General features: G+C 38.7%; 1 protein-coding gene and 1 long non-coding RNA gene across 2 annotated transcripts; one reads left to right on the forward strand and one right to left on the reverse strand.

Annotated features, from left to right (window-relative positions):
- Positions 1-676: 676 nt before the first annotated feature.
- LOC135169625 (fibrillin-2-like) lies at positions 677-24916 on the forward strand. Its single transcript, XM_064134785.1, has 14 exons — positions 677-878; positions 3526-3837; positions 5726-5998; positions 7596-7874; positions 8066-8155; positions 9445-9600; positions 10927-11064; positions 11883-12112; positions 13749-13955; positions 15411-16068; positions 16270-16580; positions 18285-18672; positions 20353-21163; positions 23872-24916. The coding sequence occupies exons 1-14, from the start codon at positions 818-820 to the stop codon at positions 24278-24280; spliced, it is 4323 nt and encodes a 1440-aa protein (XP_063990855.1). The 5' UTR covers positions 677-817; the 3' UTR covers positions 24281-24916.
- LOC135169636 (uncharacterized) lies at positions 4047-9565 on the reverse strand. The gene is made up of 4 exons (XR_010300234.1): positions 9433-9565; positions 6692-8242; positions 4476-6077; positions 4047-4224 (listed from the first exon to the last, which is right to left on the reverse strand). It is a non-coding gene; the product is annotated as an uncharacterized LOC135169636 (long non-coding RNA).
- Positions 24917-25014: the final 98 nt, after the last annotated feature.

The raw sequence follows: 25014 nt of genomic DNA on the forward strand, positions 1-25014 counted from the left end.
CGTTGACGATGTCTTCTCCAACACAAGCATGCATTTTTTATGTCTAACCTTTTCCTTTGGCCAACACGTCCAAAAATCGGACAAGACACTTCCTCAAGAACAGGAAGATTGAAGTGACCGAGGCAGTCTAGTTTAACTTTGGCTGGTTACGTTCAATTCTAATGAAACCATTTTTTCAACAGTTTATTTAGGCTCGCCATTTATGATCACGTGACCCCCTCCAACCAGACCTTCCAATATATCTTTCTGTGACATAAGTAAAAACACGAAGGTTACAATGTAGACTAGCTGATGATCACGTAGTTTCCCAAATGTCTGGCCCCGTCTGTATCCTCTCCCCGTCAACACATGTGACGTTGTTTTGCTCCCATCAAATGAAAAAAGGGTGAGAACAAGTGTTCGCATCAAGATATAAATTTTTTCATAAAGACTTCGTTTCTCCACGCTTGCAGAGATCGTTGGACATCTGCTCCGTCAAGGACATCCGGATGAGCACGAGGCAGGGAAAAAAAAAATCATCGGCTGTCAACGAAAAAGAGAAGTATGTTAGGAGTGTCGTATTCGGTAACCAAAAGAAAACCGAATGTTATATCTTCCACCACACGACGTCACGTCTTACTAGCAACATCGCATCAGTTGATCAGCCTCCCAGCGAGAGCTCCAGTTGGTTATTGGCAGTTACTGCCAGTAGCACGTGTGCTTCGGAGAAAATTTGACTCCGGCTTCAGGAACATCTTCTGACAATTTGTGAATTCATTGATGTATTTCATCACATTCCAGTGCTGTATCTGATACGTGAATTTTTGTTGTCGACGTCATGGAGATAAAAGCATTTGGCTTCTTCGTTTACTTCGTCATCGGTTGCATTCATTTACGAGGTACATTTACCAAATTGATCAATTAATTTCTCGTCCCTAGAGATGACAGTTATCTAGAGTTGTATCGTGATGTCGTTGTGGAGGTTTCCTCGGGATTAGGTAGATCGAAGAAAGTCGATTCTTTCGATGATGGGATTGACACAGAAAAAGGGGATCGAAAAGTTTCGCTTTTTTAGATAATTTATAGTCGATTTTTATGGAAAGTTTATGAGAAATTATTTCGAATTTTATCAGTTTTTTGGATGAATTCTATCGAGTCATCATGTAATTGTGGAAATTTTTTAATTAAAACTTGTTGTGTATGATTTTTTAATTTCTTAGAATATTTTCTCATGAGAATCGAAGTAGAATATGAGGGGAAATGAATAGAAATTTTACGCCAAACAATTCTACACAAAAAAATGAACATCTAATGACATTAATATTGTATAACTCTTTGGAAAAGTGATATAGAATATTTTGATTTTTTTTATTGAATTCTGATGGTACTTGAAGAGTTTCAATATACATTCAATGAAATTTTTCGTAGGAAATTCAAAGATTTTAAATGAAATTGTTTCACGTGTGTTTGTTCGAGATTCAAAAATTATAGCACGATTTTCGTGGAAGTTTTGTATACAGTAACCTTGGATTAGCCGAATTGTTAATGAGGAATGAATATTAATGAGGAATGTTAAGCGTTAGTAAATAATAGTATGAGCACATGATTATTGATAATTTAATAAATATTAATGAGCCTCCATAGATTGGGATATATCAGTACAATCGCATGCTTGGATGTGTGCTTCATCCGATCGATTTTGTTATTCACTTAATTTTGTTATAGCACTGATCCTACTACAATAAACATTTCCAAATCAAATATATGATAGATCAAGTTAGGAGCCCCCGTTTGCTAAGGGAAGAGCTTAGGAAAAACCAAACCCCAAAAGCTGGAAAAACTGGTGCTGAATAATTTCAGTAGAATGCATCGACGATGCCATTTCAATGAGAGGTTTTTGTTGAAATCCATATAGTACTTTTTTTCTAAACTCAGATATTAATGAAAACTATAATATTTAATGGAATAAAAACCATAATATGTAATTATTTTACAGGAAAAAATGCAATCAAAATTGATCATGTCAGGAAATTTTAGATCGTAATATGTCGAGATGAAAATTATGTGATAATTTCAAGTTCAAGTTTCAAGTTTAAGTTTCAAATTAAAAAATTCAAGCTACAAGTTTAAAAGTCAAGTTTAATTTTCAAGTTAAAGTCTCCAAATTAAGCTTCAAGTTTAAGTTTCAAAATTAAGATTCAAGTTTAAGTTTTAAGATTAAGTTTCAAGTTTACGTTTCCAGTTTAAAAGTCAAGTTTAATTTTCAAGTTAAAGTCTCCAATTTAAACTTCAAGTTTAAGTTTCAAATTGAAGTTTCAAAATTAAGATTCAAGTTTAAGTTTTTCGATTAAGTTTCAAATTTACGTTTCCAGTTTAAAAGTCAAGTTTAAATTTCAAGTCGAACATTCAAATTTAAAATTCAAGTTTAAATTTCAAGTGTCAAGATCAAATTTCAAATTTAAGTTCCAAGTTGAAACTATTTCCAAGTTTTGCTTATGATATTGAGGCCCAACTTCTTCCTCTCGTTGCAACGCAGGCGAATATGACGAAAATTATAAGATTAATTCTCACGCCCAAGTGGTATTCGAGGATAATTTTCCCCCTTCAGATTTCGACCACCCACAGGACTAGTTTTTGTAATTACGTGACACCTTATGCGTACACCAATTAACTTAGAGAATTACTGCCCAGTTCACGAAAAACAATTAAAGTCTTCTGCGAAATTATCGCTTTGATAATTCCCCTGGCTACAGGTGAATTACACCTGTAAACAAAACTGTCACGAAGGTGTCACTTCAAAAACAGTACTCTAACTTGTTGAAATCGCAAGGCAAAAATAATCGTTTATAATCCCCTTGAGCTGTAAAATTATCTAATAATTTCAGGACTTTTTTGTTCTCTAGAAAACGAGATAATTAAATTGGGCCCTACATTTTCCAGCGCTGCAGTGGACTCCCTGTCATACCCAGACGAACATTCGAGAAATCACACGATTAATTTCGAAAGTGACAGTAATCTGCCAAAATCGTGGGAGACAATGACTGACAAAAAAATACAATTTTGCCAATTACATTTATTTCCAACAAACAAATGCCCAAAATGTCCATTGGAAAAACCGCTTCAAATTCTTGTCAGAAAATTTAATTAGGAAAATTCTAATTTCCTCTCAGTAATTGAGAATCTGCTGCGGAATTATCTGCGATAATTCACCGGTAGTCAGGGAAATTATCAACACGAAACTGTCATGAAGATGTCACGTGGCCCCGACTGACAGTGACTTCACTTTCTTTAAAATCTAATGGGAAGAACAATCGTAATTAATTCTCGGTATTTTATGGATAATTTATAACACTGTTGTTGACAACTTTATAACCTTGCGCCAGATTGTTAATGCAGGCTAGATGATATAGATCAAATCGTCTACTCTTATCGCGAATTAATCAACGATATTTCTGTAGACACATGATAACTATTTCTTTCAAGTAATAGGAATTCCGATAAATCCGCACAATTGACGTATCATGATTGTTTATGTGTAATGAACAGGAGATGCAGCGAATGGACGGCTGGAGCAGCAGTTCGAGAAGTGCTGCAGTTTGGGGACATCCTGGGCATCGGAGGGACTCAGATGCGAGAAATTTGCAGGCCCAGTTGCGGGAGTTCCCATGGTCGAGCAGGCGATGTGTCTTGAGACTGTTGATATTTGTTGTATCAGAGAAAATCATCAGAAGAATTGTGAGAAGGGCATGAAGAAGGCGAGGAAGGGCCTCATTTGTTCACAGAGCACTGATGCTGGTGGGTCTAGGGGTGGACAGAGTGATGGGTACGAACAGGATTGCTGTGAAGGCTGCAAACTTGGTATGAGGTTAATTATGTCCTCATAAACAAATATATTCTGTATTGGAAATGGGATTATGGTTTAATAATGTAACGTGTGAATCCTTTTTATTATTTTATTTTATAAAGTGGAAAGGCCCAATGGCTCTGCTTCGTTTCCTTAAGGGGTTATTCTCATGTGAACGCCTATATTTTACCACTTTTTCGGAATTTTTTTTTTATGCGACAACAAACTTCAATCATGTTGATTTTTCAATATATTTTTATTTGTATTTTGAAATATACGAAAAAATTTTTTTTTTTCGTTTTTTACATTTTTAACATATATTTTTTTAAAGTCAAAGTAGTCCCCAACAAAAAAAGGTAGTTCACTGGTCAAGGTGATAGCGGCTGTTCATGTTGTCTGAACTAAAAAAATCGAATGGATTAGTATTCAGTAGATCTGTGGCTATCGTCCCTACCAAATATAATCAATTTCATTAAAAACAAAAAAAAATATCGAACTTCAAAAAAAAAATCACGAAAATCTCGTTCTTTTTCGTTACAAATCGTTTAAAAAAAATATGAAGATATTGTCGAAAATAAACAATTGTGGTAGGGACGATAACTATAAATGAGTAGAAGAACATATGTAAATTTTAAAGCAATCGGTTGAATACTTTTTCTTGTAGGACCTTGACCGTTTCAGAAAATGATGATTCGAGAAAAACGCGTTTAAAGTTGAAAGCCTGGTAGACAATCGCTTACGACACGTCGGCGACTATGAGCTGTAACTTATCAAATACTATGAATTTCGGTCTGAATTTTTCACAGTATGTTTTCAATAGGTTTTACTGTCAAAATATTTAAAAAAAATCGATTTTTTGAAGTGATCACATGAGAATAACCCCTTAAGGGGGGAGCCTGCTTTAGAGGCTTCAAATCTATATTTTCAAGGATTTTTTTGGAAAGGAAAGAAATATATATTTGAAGAGTCTTCTCAAATTTTTTTATTATTATTCATTAGATATTCTTCATGTTTGAAGAAATTTACGGAGGCGCCTCGAGTGTGTAATTTCTGTGTGGTGGGCAAGATGCAGGTCGCAATTTTCATGTGAAACAAAAGAACAAAAGAAATGTTTAATTTTCAATAGTGTAATTCCCAGGTTAACCACGAAAATTCAACAAAAAGTGAAAAATTCTACAATTTTTCGCAGATTGAAAAAAATGCATTTTTATTAAAAAAAAATTTACTTTAAATCGTTTAAAAATCGGATTAATGTTAACTTTCTTAAGATATGTTAGGTTCACCTGGAAGAGAATTTAATTCCAAATTCAACGCATTTTGATTCGTTTCGATAGGACGTTTATTTTTTTCCTACCTTGTCCAACAATTTGAAAAAATCATAAAAATGGAAATCCGAGAAATGGCGTGTCAAAGTTTTCGTGATGCTCGTATACCTGCTCGACGCTTGCACACTATTTCGTCTGTATCTCCGGAAATAATCCGAATTTTGTTCTGAAATTTTGGAGGCATATTTTTGGATAGTTTAGGAAGTGATTTACGCAAAAAAAAAATCGGTTTTTTGAAGTCTCTAAAGCAGGCTCCTCCCTTAAAGGAACTAACTAAAAGACTAAGGGATACAACACTCTGGACCTGATGACTCTCTCATCAACAATGGTCTCACTGATGCACCTGTGTATACATTCAGAAAACAGAGCACACACATCACCCCCAAACTTCCTAGAATTTTCTCTCATAAAAATGTTTTCCACTCTCAAGTGGAAACACCGAAAATAAAAGAAATACTTATCATACTGTGAGATAAAGTAAGCTAGTCCCGGAACGATTTGCTGATAATTGTTTATTGTAACCACTATTTCTACTCATTACGTAATGCTCTCCATAGTAATTACTGATTTTTTTCAGGAATTTTAAGTGGATCTCTGGGCCAAAATTGTGCTTTCAAAGCCTTTCGGTTCGGCAAACCCTGGGACTCGGCCTTCTTAGAATGCTGTGAGAAGGCAACCACCTCGTCACCAACGACAAATGATGACCAGAGCACAACTTCTGGAAGTACAGTGAAGACAACGGTAACCACTCCATCGACTACCTCCACTGATTCGACTGATTCTGGTGAAATCTCGGTTACACAGGAATCGGATTCCTCTTCTACGAGTGCAGGGAATGCATCAACACCTCGTAAATATTTTTTTTTATTTCTTCCCAATATATGAGTTGTAGAAAAATGATAGGATCGTGAAAAGAGAAAAAGAAGAAACTGAAAGTTTGAAAAAATATTTTTGTTTTTAGTTTTTTTGGTTTTTGTTATGGTGCCCTGAGAGAAAAATATCATTTGGCTAATTAAATATTCTTTTGATAAGACTTGAAAGCGGATTTTTGAATGGAAATTTAGGGCATTTGTTTGTCGAAAACAAGTAGGATTGGCCAAATTATATTTTTCTGTCAGTCTGGAACTGTTCCTTATGTTTCTTGAACTTTTCCAAAACGTTCAATTGATTTTCACGTTTTTTCGTCATTGAGAACATTTTTTTTACTTTTCACAGTTCCCATTTTTCATATTTCAATTTATGTTTTGATTTTTCCCTAAATTTTCAGATTTTTAAAACAATTTTTGTTTTTGCTTCCAAATGGACGTTTCATATTTGCCAAAATTTTTGATTCCATAATTTAAATTGCAAATTATCTAGATTATTACGAAATACGAAAAAACGATGTTTTTATATCATGTCTGTGTGTACGTGCTGGAAAATTCACAATTTTGAAAATTAATTTTGGCAAAAATCCTAGATGAATGTTTCTACTCTGACCAAAAAGATCCTTGAGCCTGACCATCTGCAATTATACCCAGTAATTAAAAAGAGTATCGCTTACTGTTGACAGTTACTCCCTCAGAAATGAATTTATTGACCTCTTCCACAAAATCTGTTCAATAATCTTCAATTGACCTACGATTGAAGGATCGCATTCATCATTTTTGTGGTAAACCTTGGCTGACGGAAGAAATAATCCATAATCCTTAATCAAGGTTTCGATTTCTCGTGTCCTTTCTCCTGTCAACTATTACAACTTCGATAACTGAAACGAGTCATATCTTCGAAATGAACTGTCACAAAAAATCGACAAAAATTAAGAAACAGTTCAATACCTTCAATAGAGCATAAATCACGATTAATTTGCCACGATTAATTAATAAATTCAAACTTTCAACAAAAACACTGAAAAAAACTAATCGTAAACTACGAGATTTAAAACGTAATTAACGTACTTTTGAAAACGTAAATTAGGTCTAATAAAACGTAAATTAAAAGTTTGAAAATGTAAATTCTGATTTCTAACCCGTAATTTATAACTTTGAAGACGTAAATTATTTCCGTTTAGGACGTAATATATGAGGTCCGACCGGGTGTTAATCACATAAAATTCTTGATTAATTAAATCGCAAATGCAATAAAAAAACTTTATTATCAACACGAAATGTCTTCATTTCCGATGATTCAGAATCATCTGACCCCAATTTCCATAGACATTTTTTCAAGAATCTTCCACGAGAATACCAAAAATGTTACTAAACACGCCTACTAAACCAATAAAACATTTACAATTATGAACTTTCCAATTTGTCCTCCGTAATTTCAAAATCATAAATCCTTTTTTCACCCGTAATTTACATTTTCAAAATTCCGTAAATTACCTCATAAATCTCGTATTTTACCATCAGTATTTTATACCTAGAAAAACAATTAATTATCACTAATACAATTAACGATTCCCCCAGGTTCTGACGACTTATGCCAGATGTTCAAGGGTCTCCTATGCTCCCACATATGCGTCCCCACCAAAGGATCGTACACCTGCGCCTGTCCCACTGGGTACGTCTTACTCGAGGACGAAAAAACCTGTCGCACCGATGGCTCCATCACCGAATCCTCCTCTTCCTCAGCGATGTCCACCCAGTCACCAACAACCCTGGCGATGCCTGGAGTCACCCCAACACTAGCCTCAATGCACTGTCCCCTGGGCTATCGTTACAACCCATCCACTAATCTCTGCAATGGTACGTAATTAATCCCTCAGACTAGTCTGTCTCAATTGTTGTCTATGCAATGTCCACTGTGGAATGCTTTGCTGCGCCAATTGATTGAGTTTATGGTACCGAGATATCGGTGGGTATGACAAGGATTCTTTAACTCTGGAGTATGAAGAGAGGTGGCTCATGCATTTGTTGAAATACTCTCCTAATAATAGGACCAAAGGATTACGTGGAGCACGAGGATGCCGGACAAGAAACGTGTCCACCTGGTTACCAATGGGATCAAGAGGTTCACACATGCAGAGGTAATCAGATAATCTCATTATTGTTAATGTATTCAATTGATCTCGTGGATTTTCGATGCAGTTTGACCAGTGAGGAGAAGGAAAAGTCTGTGAGACGAAGGTCAATAATCAGTGAACACGTTATTAATGCTTCTAATGTCACTTTATTATTAATAAAGTGCGACTCGTATATTTGGTGGGCTAACGGGTATTGCAAAAATCGAAAAAACTTAGCTTGACTTTATACCAGGGCGTTCTATGCCAGACTAGCCCGAGGAACAACACTCAAGAATCGAGTGGCACCCGGAGAGGGAGAAAAGAAAATCAAGTCGATTCTAGAGCGTTCCATGAGTGTCTCGCCTCCGATTAGCGACTTTCAGGGGCGCGGTATCATCAATTGATTTCCGATTATATAATTTGATTTCCGATTTCATAAATTGATTTCCAATTTCATAAATTGATTTCTAATTTCATAAATTGATTCCCGATTTCATAAATTGATTTCCTATTTCATAAATTGATTTCCAATTTCATAAATTGATTTCCAATTTCATAAATTGATTCCCGATTTCATAAATTGATTAGCAATTTCATAAATCGATTGGCAATTTCATGAATTGATTGATAATATCATAAATTGATTGGCAATTTCATAAATTAATTTCCAATTTCATAAATTGATTTCCAATTTCATAAATTGATTTCCGATTTCATAAATTGATTTCCGATTTCATAGATTGATTGGCAATTTCATTAATTGCTTTCCAAATCAAGTCGGTTATATTGCGTTCCATGAGTGTCTCGCCTTCGATTGGCGGCTAGATTGACGGATTGTGGAATAGCCACGGAATTTTTTCTGAAATTTCCCAAATTTTTAACTGAATCGACTGTGAAAAATTACGATACTGTCGGGTAAAATTTCCCAGTCGATTTCGCAATCGGCGAGCGAACTGCGAGTTCCGTAATTTTTCCGAAATATTTCTCGTCATTCAGAGCAAAAAATAAAAAAGTAAAATTTTGGTTTTGTTCTGCGAACGTTAAGACAATTCAAGAATTCGAGGCTCCACAATTTTCTCTATTGGATTCGAGCTTCTGATAGGACCCAGTTGTAATAAACAAAATTTTCGGTAAATTTTCCGTAGCTCAGTTTGCAGTATCTGACGCTAAACGAGGAGATTTGGGTTCGAATCCAGGCTGAGCTGTGCGGAATTTTTCGTGTCTTAATTCAAGTCCTAATTTGAGACTAATTAAACTCAATTTAAGTGCAATAAATTCCAATACTTCTATCATATATTTACTGAGTTTTCCAGATATCGATGAGTGTTCTGATCCTGAAAAGACAGCATGTCCCAGTGAGACTCATTTTTGTGTGAATACTCAAGGAAGTTTCACTTGTCACGGATTGTCTACTTCAAAATCATGTCCTGCTGGGTTCAAATTCAACGTCGTTGAAAAAATATGTAAAGGTAAATTACACAAAATGCATCTTAAGAAGAGATATAAAATGCCATCACATGTTCTAATCCCCTAGACGAGACCACGATTATTCATCACTATCATATCATAATTTTGATGATATTGTCACTTTGTGTGGTAAATAGGTTAACAGTGATGATTCTGATCACCAAATGTGTTCACTCGCACAGGGTACGGACACTGAGGAGGTGATTGTGAGAGTTTTGTTGCAATTGTCTTTATTTGTTTCACTGATTTACTTGAAAAAAATCACAATTACATTTAATGGATCAAACAATTTTATTTTTAAACCGAAAACTGTATTATTTAAAAACTGAAGACTGAATTTAATTATATAGAAAAGGGAGTGTAACCGGGAGTGATGTAACTCATAAAGAGATACAACTGATAGAATAAGTGTAAGAACTTAGCCTGATCAACTGGTGATTCAATAATTATAGAATCTTGACACTTGGGTGAAACCAACGGAACTAACTTGAAATCAAATAAGACGAAACTCTTTATGTGAACGCACGGACCATGGAGAGATTCTAGAACTTCAATTTCTTTATGATAGAGAGTAGCAGTAAAATCATCCGAAGGATTAGGAACCATAAATATTTGTTCACAATAAAATCACTCGAAGGATTAAGAATCATAAAAATTGGTCCACAATAAAATCATTCGGAGGAGTAAAAACCATAGCAATTGGTCCACCATAAAATCCTGGGAAATGCCCGACTATAATGAAGGAGTAATAGATGAATTTTATTCCCACTAAAATAATTAAAAGATTTAACTTTCAATCAAACAATTCTCGGGGGAAATCCCAGTTGAGTAATAAAAACACAAATTATTGTAATTTGACGAAACTATTGAAATTTAAACAGAAAACACACCTTCTGCGACAGAATAAAATAAATACATCGAATAATTACATAAATTAGGCCCAATAAAGTTGAATAGCAGGTGATAGGGGAAATTCAACTATATGAAAGCCCAAGTAAAGTATAATAAACAATTCAAATAATTGTAGTCGAAATCTACCAAAATCGAATCAAACTCCAACGGACGTCGACACGATCTGCACGATAAGAGACACTCGTGAACAGAATCGAGACATAAACACGAGTTATTACTCAAAATCCAGTGACTTTTATCGAAGATCACGAGATCCTAAAAAATTGCAAAACCCAATCCTCTTAAAAATTAATCTCAAATATCTGAAATGTTTACTCTCAACTCCACGACATTTCAAATCTCCTAATGTGACATTTGTACATGTAGTACGCGCCTATTTCTAATTTTCAATAACAAGTGTAATGAAACTTCCGCAGACGTCGACGAGTGCGCAGAAGGTCTCCATGGCTGTCTCCCGGAAGTAGAATTCTGTCGAAATACAGAAGGCGCCTATGAGTGCGATGTCCAATGCAGTAGGGGCTTCACCTTCAGTCAGAGTCTGGGAATCTGCATCGGTAATTAAATTCCCGTGAACTCTATCTGTAGAGAGACACGTAAGTTTTGATTTTCAGGGGCGCGGTATCATAAATTGATTTCCGATTTTATAATTTGATTTTCGATTTCATAAATTTATTGGCAATTTCATAAATTAATTGGAAATTTCATAAATTGATTGACAATTTCATAAATGGATTGGCAATTTCGTAAATTGATTGGCAAATTCATAAATTGATTGTCAATTTCATAAATCGATTTCCAATTTCATAAATTGATTTCATAAATTGATTGAAATTTTCATAAATTGATTGGAAATTTCATAAATTGATTTTCAACTACTTGTGGTTTGCGTAATTATTGAGTTTTACACCCCACCCCAGAAATAACAAATTTTCAAAGAAATCAATTTTCGAAAAACTTTGAAGACTCCCAGGAGGATCTCGTCACCACATCCTCCAGATTGTTCGTCTATTTCGCAATAGAACTACTGAAAGTGTTTATCGCACGCATTTGTCGACACGTTTTTCCTCTTCTGGGCGTGAAATTACTGAACTTTGGAGAACGATCTTCAGTTTTTCGAAACCCATGACTAAATTGGTTCACTCACCTCAATAACTAGTGACACCTGGAAATCAATGAAATCCCCCTGAAAATCAGAGCTATATTATGTTGCTAGCACTAAAACTGTGTTTTCTCTCTCCAGCTCCGCATAACATTTCATCAATTCCGAAAACTAATAGGTGCACGTAGCATGACAAAACTCGGACCGTCCTGCATTTGAGTATCTTTTCCCCCAAATCGTCTCCAGCAACTAATAATCCTGATTCCTCCAAAGACATAGATGAGTGTGCAACCAACAGGGTCATCTGCCCCAGTGATAAACCGACTTGTGTCAATAGTCCTGGGGGATACAAGTGCCTTAGACGCGAGACGCCTCGCTCAGACAACGATTATGAAGTGGAGAGCATCAATGCCAACGAAATTTCCAATAATAATGCGAACGGAGAAATGCCAGAGAAAACGAACCGTCTTGTGGACTCACAAGAACAACATCGAACTTCCGAGGTACGTTACAAAACTGTTTATTCTTATTTCAGTACAATTCACATGAATTTATGCTTTTCATCAAAGAGGATTGACTAAAGTAGAGACTCAGTTCTGGAGGTTAGAGTGGCGCCTGTTTGAGATGGAGACGAGGATGCGGTGCCGATTTGGGATCGGTGGGGAAAATAAAAAGACACGAGACACGTTAGACTGATGGGGGATGCACTTAATTTATTATAAATAATTTGAGGCGCAACCTCGCGTCGTTCGGGGACCACGTCTAAATATCCGGTCGAAAATATCCAGTCCAAAATATCCAGTTAAAAATATCCAATTCGAAAATATCCGATAGTAAAAAACCCAATAGCAAATATATCCGCGAACATTGAAATGCATGCATGCATGTTTTTGGGATGATTTTGGATCATTTTAAAGCCGCAATGTTTTTGAGATAATCAAAAACATGCATGCATGCATGATGATGTTCCGAGCGGAACCCATTTTACTGACCTTTTTACGGGGTCAAATACCCTGTTAATGTATTAATGTATTCAATTTATCAGGGTATCTTTGCTAGCTCTCATCAACAGTAAACCTTGAAGTAGCCTGCTTGCTTCTGAATTTTGATTTATGAAGGACTGTGACCAATTTTTCATTTTCTGACATCAGGATTTCTGTTAAAGTTATCGATTCATCTCTTATGATCAATGAGGAGAGGAGAACAACGGTTAGACGAAGGTCAATAAATATTGGACACGTTATCACTATTAATTAATGCCCCTTTTATTAATATGTGAGTGGTACTCGTAGACTGGGTGGGTTAACGCGTATGATACAAAAAAATAGAAAAACTTAGTACGACTTTTCAATGCAGCGTTCTACGCCAGACTGACCTGAGGAACAAAACTCTCGAACGCCGAGAGCCACCTGGAGAGGGAGAAAGAAAATAAATTAGTCCCTTCGAGAATGTTCTATGGTCATCCCTCTTCCGATTGGTAAACAGACCAAAGACAGACCCGCGACGAACCACTTCAATAACTTCTTTGACATATTCACAGACATACAGTCGTTTACAGTCTGTCCCTACCTTTATGACTCTACGCCACGAAAAGCCATTAACATTGGAATTTGAGAATCCGTCTGTTCCATAAAGGTTAAAGACTTTATTGCTTCTAACGACTAGTTTGAGAGACACTTTGTTTAAGACCGAATCGAATGCTGATGAAGACAATATAGAAGCTGGACGTCAGATTGCTCCAACTCTTTACTCTCGCCCAAATTTTGCTTATGATAATATTATATCAAATAATTTTAGTCCTTTATTCTTTCGAGTGAAGTTAATTCAATACCTCCAATAGTGCGCGGGATAAGATAATTAATCTCACACACACATTATTTCAAGTCACATGGGGTAGCTATGTGGTACTTGGCATTTTGTATTTCTTTGCATATGTTGGAGAATATCCTCAAACTCACAATTATGCTCGAACAAACAGACATAGTAAGGCAATGGTCAGGTTGAGCTTTCATTTTATTAAGCAATCATGAATGAGAAGAGAAGTTTACTAAGTCACGTGACTAATTTTCATTATACTAACAGAATAATCGTGGAAGTCTCTTTAGGCATTACTTTAAAAAATCTGATCCTCTTTCACAGAAGCTTCGACATGAACCTGGAGGGAGTTCAGCGAATGACAGCCGTCTTCTCGTCTCACAGAAACAATATCCAACTGACCATGAAGGGAGTTCGCAGAACGACAGCCGCCTTCTCTTGCCGCAGAAACAAAATCTAATTGAAGATGGAGGAAATTCACAGAACGACAGTCGCCTTCTCCTTCCACAGAATCAATATCCAACTGTTAAGGTGTGTGCTGATAGTATATGTTAATGTATTCAATTGATCTCGTGGATTTTCGATGCAGTTTGACCAGTGAGGAGACGGAAAAGTCTGTGACACGAAGGTCAATAATCAGTGAACACGTTATTAATGCTTCTAATGGCACTTTATTATTAATAGAGTGCGACTTGTATATTTGGTGGGTTAACGGGTATTGCAAAAATCGAAGAAGCTTAGCTTGACTCTATACCAGGGCGTTCTACGCCAGACTAGCCCGAGGAACAACATTCGAGAATCGAGAGTCACCCGGAGAGGGAGAGGAGAAAAGCAAATTCAAATTTATTCTCGTATCTTCAGCTGAAAACACGAGTGGACCAATTTTTTCAAGTGAATTCCGAACGACATATAAACAAAAACAATATCATTTTGAGAAACTAAATAGTTCTCCTGAGCAGCTCAATATTTTTAAAAAATTATGACGACATTTCCGACAAATCCCGTACACTAATCATCACAAACATTATCCACTTTGGAATCACTCTTCTGTTGGATTCCAAAACGTAAAAGTCATTTCTCTTTGAAAAATCGTTATTTCGAGTCTACTAGCACAAACTTCAGCTCTAGCTGGCTAATTCAATTCGAGGGGCAAAACTGTTCTGTCTTCTGATTCTAAAACTGCATTTTACAAAGTACTTAGCCAGTTAGTCAGGAGGTTAGAGGAACTGGAAGGAGAAAGGCCCAAATCTTTAATTAGCCAAAATTAACGAAGGAATGTTTTTTAAGGGCTAAACTTGGGAGGTAGGGAGAAATGAGAAAGGCCACGTACGGAGGTATTCGGGAAAGTCGTTTGAGGAACGTTATGACAGATTTGCCCGGAGATTCCAATTAAGTAGGGAACGTGAGGAATTCGAAAATGTGCGGATTATAGTAATAAAATGATTGGAGAGCAGGAATGATTCTGAATGAGACATCTCGATGACAGAAGTAAGGTTTTGGGAAACTACTAGGGTTTATAGTGGGTATGCAACACTTCAAAATCAATTATCTCTCTTGAGGGGGGGGGGGGGGAATCCCTTGACGACTCATCACCTGATGTTGCGTCACGTGGTGTCCTTCTGCTCTGGATACCGTGGCCTCGGCAATGAGGCAACTGAGTGCTGTGGCGAAGGTTTAGGGGAGAGGGCTAGGAGTTTACTAGGGAGTGATGTTCCCCAATGGTAGCTGTAGGGGTGGGGGAAGGGTGCAAAAGACCCCGATGCATAATCGGAAGGTCCCGGGTTCAAATCCCGGTCTGGACTATCCATTTTTTCAGTAATTTTTCTTTTTCTTTCAAAAATCATATGGAGAATTATCCTGTTCCTCTTCCTACCTCATCCAAAATCCTATCCAACGACTCCTATGACGTCACAAGAAATGTGGAACGCTATATAAACTTCCCGTCTTGATGATCTGCCTCATCACAACGTACAACTATTATTCCAGACCTTGAAAAGACTCTGTCCTCCTGGTTATCGATTCAACGGTTTCAAATGCGTGGACATCGACGAGTGCTCAGAGGGTCCAGTCTGTCAGGAACATGAGCGCTGCGTCAATCGTCTCGGTGGATACGACTGTCACCTCTTCTGCAACTCAGGGTGGTACTTCGACAGACTCTCGAAGGCCTGTCAGGACGTGGATGAGTGTCTCCTGGGTCGTCACAATTGCTCGCAACCAACGCATCTCTGTCACAACACAAACGGCTCGTTCGCCTGTCTCCCAGTGCCTCCATGCTCCCTGGGATATCGCAGGGGGCTCGACAGAACCTGCGCCGACGTCGACGAGTGCCTGGAGAATCTCCATAATTGTCGACTTGAGTATCACCAGTACTGCGTCAACAAACCTGGTGGATTTGACTGCATCACTCGTCTACCGGAGTGTGAGGATGGGTACAAGTACTCGCTGGTCACCAGAAGCTGCGAGGATGTCGATGAATGCAGAAGTCCTGCGGTCACTCCCTGCGATCATCGTCTGCAGGAGAAGTGTATTAACTTGAAGGGCTCTTTCAGGTGCGAACGACCGGTTGAAGTTGTCGCCCCGCAGAGGAACAAACCTGCCTGTCCACCAGGGTATCGGTATGATGTTATGAGAAGACAATGTCAAGGTAGGTTTTCTATAAAAAAGATGAAGATGTTCTCCATCATAAATTCTGGAATCATTCAAAGATTGATCGAAAGTTGAGGGTAATGCTTGCTAAGTGTCTTTCGTCTTGTGGATTGTTCCTGGTCCTCTGATTGTTATAATTAGCTAGAAGTATTGATTAGGTTCCTTGATGAACCAATAATTGACAGGCGATTTTATTCAGATATCGATGAATGTCGAGAGAAGACAGACATATGTGGCCACGAGGTGTGTTACAATCAACCTGGGGGTTACAGTTGTGCCCAGGCACCGACTCCGATCACTAAGGAACCAATTCGCCAGCAAACTTTACCCACTTCTGGCCCCATGGAGTGCTCCTCAGGACAGAGATACGTGAGGCATCGAGGGTGCGTTGATATTAACGAGTGCGAGGAGATCCAGGATGTCTGCACGAGTAATGAAGAGTGCGTTAATAATGTGGGGAGTTATGTATGCAATTGTCGCACTGGATTCAGACGAGATAATTTGACTCAGGTAATTATGGGGATGAGGAAACCTTTAGGGTGAGGATACTCACCCAATAAGACTTGTTGATGATTATTAGTGGTTTTTTTTTTTTATTATTAAACAGTTTTAAACCTGGTCGGTTTAATTTGTATACAAATGGTAGGATACAAGAAGGTTATATTGCTTAAATTCTTATCGAACATTTTTCTAGAAATTCACTAATGATCATAATAGATTTTTTCTCCAGTCTGGCCAAAAATTCTCCAGAATAATACGGTGGAAAAAACTTTTGGTCGCATAATTTTTTAATCATTATTTGTCTAGCACCATTATACAATGAACACTCCCAGAGGGCGTGTTCGATATTCTCGTTCTCGTGTCCACATTTACAGCTTGGTGAGCTAATGATCCCAACCCGCGCCAGTGATTCTGCTAGACTATGATGGTTAGCCCTGGCTCTATTTACCCATGATATGGTCTTACGAATCAACTTTTCGCCCTTAAACCAGGATGTTCTTTTTCTTGCGTAATTATTAGTGGGTTGATACATGCTCCTAGGGCTGGCTAATTTTAAAATCATTCGATTGATTCATTAAAATAATTGTTTATTAGCTCAACTGGAATGTGATAATTGCCTGATGTTTCTCATTTCTGTTCATTGTCTTTGAGTAATTGATTATATTTCCAGTTTTGTCCAATTTCTTTTTGTCAAAACATAAACGCAAAAGGAGGACATCTTTTCAAAAAGGATTTTGGCAGGCTGTCAATTAACATTTTAAGGCAGACTGTCAATTAAAATTTGAAGAAAGTCCTCCGAAAATTTCAACCAAAAAGTGTGAGGTAGATATTCAGGAATGAAAAAATTTGATAGAAAAGGTCAACGAATTCGAATCAGCCAATTTATGAATAAACACCAGAACCTGATAGGCTCGCTTAGTGTGAAGTTTGCTGCAGGAGGCATGGTAAGCCGAAGACGAGGATTGCCGAAGGGAATTCGAGTCCCAGGTTTACCGCGCCGAGTACAAGTAAAGAAATGAAGGAAAGCAAAAGTTACTTTTTTAAAATCAATAATAAATATTTCTTTCATTTTGAGAATATTCATGTGAATATTTTTCATGTTATTAACATTCTCACGTGGGGTATTGTGACACTGGTAATTTAATATTCTTCTTTTGAAATACGGAATGTTCCTGATTCTCTCACCGAGTAGCGTGTCAATGTGTCCCACTCTACGGTGAGGCCCTTTTGTGGAGAATTTTTTAAGTTCGATTGAGAAATTGGCTAATTGATTAATTGGCTAATTGGATAAACACTACTGGAATTATATTCAACTGTATATATATTTTGGTTGATTTTATTAAACTATTCAGTAGAAACTATTCTGTAAAATTCATTCATTCTATTTTCTTCTACTTTTATTAAAAAAATTAAGTTCAAAAACTTGAAAACTTTGAGCAGAATAAATTCCAACCAAAATTTTTCAGCAAAATAAATTACATAAGAAGATCTAATTCGAATAATTGCTTAGAGAATATTTTCTATCAATTTTATATCCCAAAAGACTAAAAGCTATTAAAAATTTTACTTGAAAATTGTTCGAATTGTCCATAAATCGATCGCATGATTTATATTTCGAAAAAGTTTTCATCGAAATTTGTTGACTGCGCCACATTTTCCCAACCGTTTCTTCACCTACTCCACTACTTCCTTGGACTCTCATTTTCATTTCAGGCCTGCGTCGATATAAATGAGTGTCAACTTCCAAACGACTGCCTGTCAACCCAGAGATGCGACAACACCCTAGGGAGCTACAATTGTGTGAGATTCCTTCCATGCGGTACAGGCTACACTCTCAACGCAGCCACCGAAATCTGTGAGGACGATGATGAGTGTCTTCTGGGTACTCATGACTGCGGGGAAGGTTACCATTGTAGGAATACTCTAGGTTCCTATCGGTGCAATAAGAACCCGAGAGGCTCCCAACAGACTCCCTCACCTAGAATTACAACTCCACGTCCTCCATCAACACTCGTCACGACGACCACGACGATGATGACTTCAGTAATCGATTCGCGAAATCAACCCGAGAGAACTTGTCCGAGAGGGTTTTTCCAAGGAGGTAAATATGTCGGGGAGTGACAGAGAGGGAGGGGGAGGGGGAGGGTTGGAAAAGTAAACATCGAAATTCAAATTGGAATAAAAAAAGAAAAGAAACTTAGACGATTCACGTAAAGTTGAAAAATTTGAAGTTGTGAAATGTGCCAAAGAGTCTGTCCAGTAAAGGCTCAGTTCTGGGGGTTTTAATGACCCCAGCGGCATCGTAGTACCTCACCCCAGGCGAGGCAGGGTGCCACACGCAGTGATGAGGTGTCTGCTCTTTAGCCGACTCAACAATTCCTCAGTAGCTGTCCCGCTGTCAGAGGGACTAATTAAAAATGGAGGTGTTGTCTTCTGCGTAACCGAAATATTCTTTTTTCATTGAAATTAGGTAACACTAGGATAAGCAGAAAGCAAGATATGAGGATGCTTCATTTAAAATTACCCAGCTAGCCAAAATCCGACTTGCTGCCTTGCCACTGTCGACAAAAATTACTGACCCACTGTCCTGGCACTGTCGACAGTGGCAAAGTAGAAAGATCGACAGTACATCGACAGTACTAAGCGGATTAATTTCGAGGGTCGTTTTTTTATGGGGCCCCATTAGACCTCTCTTACGAGCCAGGCTCGATGACTCAGAAGGGGTGGTAGACCCTTTTTTGAGAGATCCACGGTAGATGACACTACCGTGAATTTCGATGGACCAGTAGATGCCAGTAGGTTGGGGGATGGTGGGGAAAAAATCGGGGTCCGTTTTTCATTTAGCAAAATTCTTACAAAAGTTATGAAACAGGGCTGCTAAATGAGTTAGATGAATAGAAAAAGAAAAACAGGATGACGAGAGAAGAACAATGGATGAGGAATCATTGGAAAAATCGCCAATACCCCTGCGTCCATCCGTTTACTCAAGCAGCCCGCCTGCAACTAACGCTCTGGTGTATCGACCGCCGGCGACCAGAACGTGGAGATTCGAAAAATTGACCCTACGCCATCTACTGGAAGGTTTTCAGAGCAAAAGGTCATAAAGCAATAGTAGTAAAAGGCTTATGAGGAGCCTAAGGATGGACCCTTTGACAACGATACTTTTTTTTTATTCTCCCTCATAATCACCCAACGACAGCGCTGGCTAGCTGGGTAGGGAGATTGGAAAGACGTCATTCCAAACCGATCTATCATTATTTTTTCAACTTTTTGATAGAACAATCGAATGGTTTCTTGATTCGCAGTTTCAAAGAAACTCTGAAAATGAGAATTATGTGCAGTAAGATCAGGATTAAAAATTATTTTCAATTAAAAAAGAACAGACACCCCATCATTGCATGTGGCGCCCTCCCCTTCTGGGATGAGGTACTACGACGCCGCTGGGGTCACTCAAACCCCCAGAACTGACCCTCTACTTCAGTCAATCCTCTCTGGAACAAGATTCGGTCACGATCCTCAAGGATTCCCCCAACTCTCCATTCTTCATAATCTCACATTAACAATATGAAATCCGCCATTTTCTACACGTCAATCCCCAGCCGAAACCAATAGGCTGACACCCACATCCTATTTACGAACCCACAATCACATTAATCCCTCTAACTTCACGCGTTCGACTATTTCCCAATCGCTCACTTTTCACCGCGGAAAATTCAAATAACTTTCGCAGAGCGCGCATTTGGTCGTCTCGTATATCATAAAAATAATTTCTGTTTCCCAGGTAGAGGGGAGTGCGTCGATATCGATGAATGCACTCAAGGCCCATCGAATCCCTGCAGCTCGTCCCCTCTCCAACAATGCATCAACACCATCGGCTCCTATCAGTGCCTCTCATCAGTGATATGCGGTGCTGGTTTCACTCTGGACCCAAAAACAAACGCTCACTGCGTCGACATCGACGAATGCTCTGACGGCACTCACAAGTGCAACGCCAGACAGACCTGTGAGAATCGTCCAGGTGGTTACGTCTGCGCCTGTCCCCCAGGACACGCCCTAACATCCAACAGAAACTGCGTGGACATCGACGAGTGCAGCATCTACGCCAGGAACATCTGCGGTGCCACTGGACAATGTGAGAACACTGTTGGATCCTTCAGGTGCATTTGTAATTCCGGTTTCGAGAGGATCGAAGGTGGCAACGGCTGCGAGGACATCAATGAATGTCAAAGGCACCCGGGAATATGCCAGCACGACTGCATCAATGTCTGGGGGAGCTACAGCTGCGTCTGCAAACCTGGCTACAGTCTCAATAATGACAATCGGTCCTGCAGCGATATCGACGAGTGCCAGATGTTCAAGGATAATAATCTGTGCGTCGGCTTCTGCGATAACACTCCAGGAAGCTACGCCTGCAGGTGTCCAGATGGCTACAGACTCGGCGAGGATGGAAGGACTTGTCAGGATATCGACGAGTGCGCTGCTGGAGTTGTCTGCAGGGATCCCAGTGAGATGTGTCAGAACACCAGGGGCGGGTACAGGTGCAATAGGATTCAGTGTCCTTCGGGATATCATCGGGATCAGGAGAGGAAGAAGTAAGTCGACTGATTGAACACTTTCTGATACATCTTTCATCATTTTTCAGGCAGTTCTATTGAAGAATTCAATACATATTTATTGAATCCCTTGATCAGTACACTGAGAAGTCAATCGCATAAGCCAGATTATGTGAGGAACGATTGGAATAAATATAACTCAGATAGATAAACGTAAACGAGGCACGTCTGCTTGGTTTAGTATATTGAGATCGACTAACTACAATATTCGGGGATTATGTGTGTGTGTTTACATTGGTAGTTTGTGGGAGTGCCAGTGGCGTTGTGTCTGTTGGTGTATTCAGAGTATTGGCCATCGTTGTATTCTAACAATATTTTTCACACGTGAGAAGGGGAATTGAGCTGGGATCTGGTTCCGGAAGTATTTTTAAAGGATGGGCGAGATGAAAGTGGATACGGGAGGATGTTCTTTAGAATGAAAAAAATCACTGCACGTGTTGATCACTAAGAGTCACTATTTTTTATAATAAATGATTAATGTCGATTATAAACGTCACTGTGGCGAAGAAGGTCGCTATAAAAGCTCTGTACAAACAAGTTAATTAGGTGCGGTACAATTTAACTGAATGCCATGACCAAATAATTGTGCACGTGCCGCGCCGAACTATAATCGATGGTCGAGAGAAGTCACTTGCGAGCGAACCGTATGATGAGCGGAAGGGGAATGATGGCGAGTCCTGTGGCCGGAGGTGGCAATTGTCTTAAATTCGAGGTCACATGATCCAAATAAGAAGAATCCCGAAGAAGTGATGAGTTGTCCCTCGAGTGTCTCTTTTCTTCCTCTTCTTCTATTCTACCTCTTTTTATCCCAAATACCCTTATCCACCTTTCACATTCTGGGTGTCAGGCTGACACCAAGGACCACCACCCCGAGGTTCCCCGCGGGAGCCATGCCTGCGTCAGTCACTTGTAACCCGGCGCCGTCATGGTTGCTAAGTGTCCTTCGGCCATCTGAATCGGCTGACAGTATGGATTTTTCCAAACCCCCCATTGGTAGTGGGTAATGGCCTAAGTGTTTGTTATCATGTAAGTAGAGTAGATTAATAGGCCATGCGAGGTTTCCGAACACCATAACCTGGCAAGGTTGTTTTCATAATACCGCATTGAGTGTCCCTCGAGTGTCGCCGGAGGTGTTGGGGTCAGGAACTTTGGTCATCTGAGATAGGTCACCAGTCAACCAATACCGCCCCGCAGGGTGGAAAGGGGGGGGGGGGGCAAACCCCCCTGGACCACGAGCATGACGAACCCGCGGACCCTGAGTCCAACTGGGACCCTCCCGACACGCTCGAACGCATTTGAAATACGATTGTGCTTCGTGTGCACTTCACTGGGGACCAAAACCTCGAGATGGTTCTATCTCTACTAGACGGACCACCAGTTGAGGTTGTACAGGTGTACTTGAAGTAATGATAATGCCAAGTGCGTGGTGTGTGTTCCTGGTTGTGTGCATGGTTGCCAAACCATTCAAAATGGCATCCCAAAAGGTCATACTCCGCAAATATCCTTTGCGTGGGCGACACATTATATTGAGCACCGGGATTCGATAATATTACCAAACATAAATATGGAAACCGAATCATGGAAATCGGTACCTCGCTGAGTCCTAAATTCCATCAGATGTTCTTTTGATTGTAATGGCATCCGTTGTGAATTTGGGAAACGGACCATTGAGGGGCAGTAATGCTTGAGGTCCTACATATCTGGGCTTAGGCCAGGGACTACCGCCCCGAGGTTCCCCGTGGGTGCAATTTCGGTCCTTTTCAAAAACGAGAAGTGCTGGCATTGTAGCGAAATGTCCTCCAGCTTGCTGGCAGATGTGGATTTTTCCAAGACCGAAGAAACTTTGCAGCGGTCTTGCATTTTCCGAAAACCATAACCCGGCAGGGATGTTTCCTTTCCTTTTAGGAAAAACAGCATTGAGTCAACCAATACCGATAACCCAGAGCAAGTAGGGCCAATAAGTGTGTGTGTTAAAAATAGAAAATTCGGTGGAAAATCGAACATATAGCGTTCCACATCTTGTTAAGTCACAGAAAATTGTTGGATCGGATTTTGGACGGGGGCAGGGAGGGAACCAGGATTTTTGTCGATTTCATTTTAATAGAAAATTTCATGAAAAAGTGGATACTCCACACCTGATTATACTATTGACTAATTCATTAGAACTTCACTTCAATAGAATTTCATAACATAACCTTGACACGTCTATTGCCATCCACTGTTGACTGAATAATAAAATCACAGTTTCTGACGATTATTTTTAGTGATCGCAATAAAGAGGGAAGAAAAATGAATCGTTTTAATTTAGTTTTTGGTAATGATTATTTACAATAGCGAAGTAATAAACCGTAATTCACTCTCGAAGTCGAGCTGTCTGAGAAATTGTCCAGTGGGCTGGCGGGCAGACGCCCCAGAACTGCGTCTGACGCCCTCTCTCTCCTGGATTGAGGTACTACGATGCCACTGGCGTCACTCCAACCCCCAGAACTGACCATCTACTTTAGTCAATCCTCTTTTCCCTGAATATTGATACAAAACGACGTATTGGTGGGTCCCACTGCTTCACAGTAAACTTATCACCGTTTACCACTTCACTACTCAATTACTTAATAATTTTTATATAATTATCGTAATCCCCTTGATTTTTGAAATGTGGAATTCATCAACACGTTAATTTTTCTTTGCAGCCGGTGTGTCCGCACCTCCCGTTACTGCCCATCCGGGGATATCTCCTGCTATCAATTACCCTCCCACTATTCCTTCAACTTTATAACATTTGTCAGTCTCCTCCCAATACCTCGTTCCCGACAGTTGGAGCTCTTCACGATGAGGGGAACTCACTTGCCAGGATCAATAGTGAGGTTCAGCATGGCCCTCATCAATGCTCAAGCACCTCCAGGAGTGACTCGAGCCACTGAGTCATGTTTCGCCCTCAGGAAACCCTCACCCTCACAAGCTGTACTTGTCTTAACGAAGAGCCTTCCTGGACCACAGGAGATTGAACTCGATCTCAGTATGGAGATATATCATGATACAGCTTTTGCTGGAAGTGCAGTTGCCAAACTCTTTATTTACGTAACGCAGTACGAATTTTGAGTGAATCATCTCAGGAAATCATAAGTATTTTCCTGTTAATTCAGTTGTGAAAGAAAACCTCTGCATTATTTTAAGAAACAAACAGAATTTAATTGTTAACAAATTTAATGAAATGAAGGAATGCACGAAAAGAATTCAATAGATAAGTTGTCTCTATGAAATTTTGTTGAATTTTCATCCGAAATCTAAGGGAATTCTATTTATTTATTTTACGCATGAGTTTCAATAAACAAAATTAAATTTTGTTCTGCATTTTTCAAAGGATATTTTTGTATATAGTGAACGATAGATTTGAATTGTTCGTAGAACTTTAGGCACTTTTTTCTTTCATTTTATCGTTATATAAAGATTGTACACGAATTTATGCAGAAAAATTACAATCAACGGACTTCGTTGAAGTTTATAATTTTATGATAGGGTTTAAACAAATGTAATTATTTAGTGCTGCTTTAATATAATTAGAATAGACTCCTCATAGAGATCGAGTGCGTATTCAATAGAATTTCATAACGTTTTCATACTCGTTTATACAGATGCTTTAATGAGATCGAATCTAGTGATTAATTGTTATCAAATCAGTTAAAAATGACACCTCAAATTTCTATTTCCAATAAAATTAAATGCAAAAAATTATAATTATAGATTTTTTTCTGTAAACTCTGATAGATGTTTATACTTCTTCACCGCAGTAGTAGAATTTTCTTCTCTAAAATGTTCTAAACGTTCGGCTCATA

Source organism: Diachasmimorpha longicaudata, chromosome 15 (genome assembly GCF_034640455.1).
Source record: "Diachasmimorpha longicaudata isolate KC_UGA_2023 chromosome 15, iyDiaLong2, whole genome shotgun sequence".
Classification (NCBI taxonomy): Eukaryota; Metazoa; Arthropoda; class Insecta; order Hymenoptera; family Braconidae; genus Diachasmimorpha; species Diachasmimorpha longicaudata.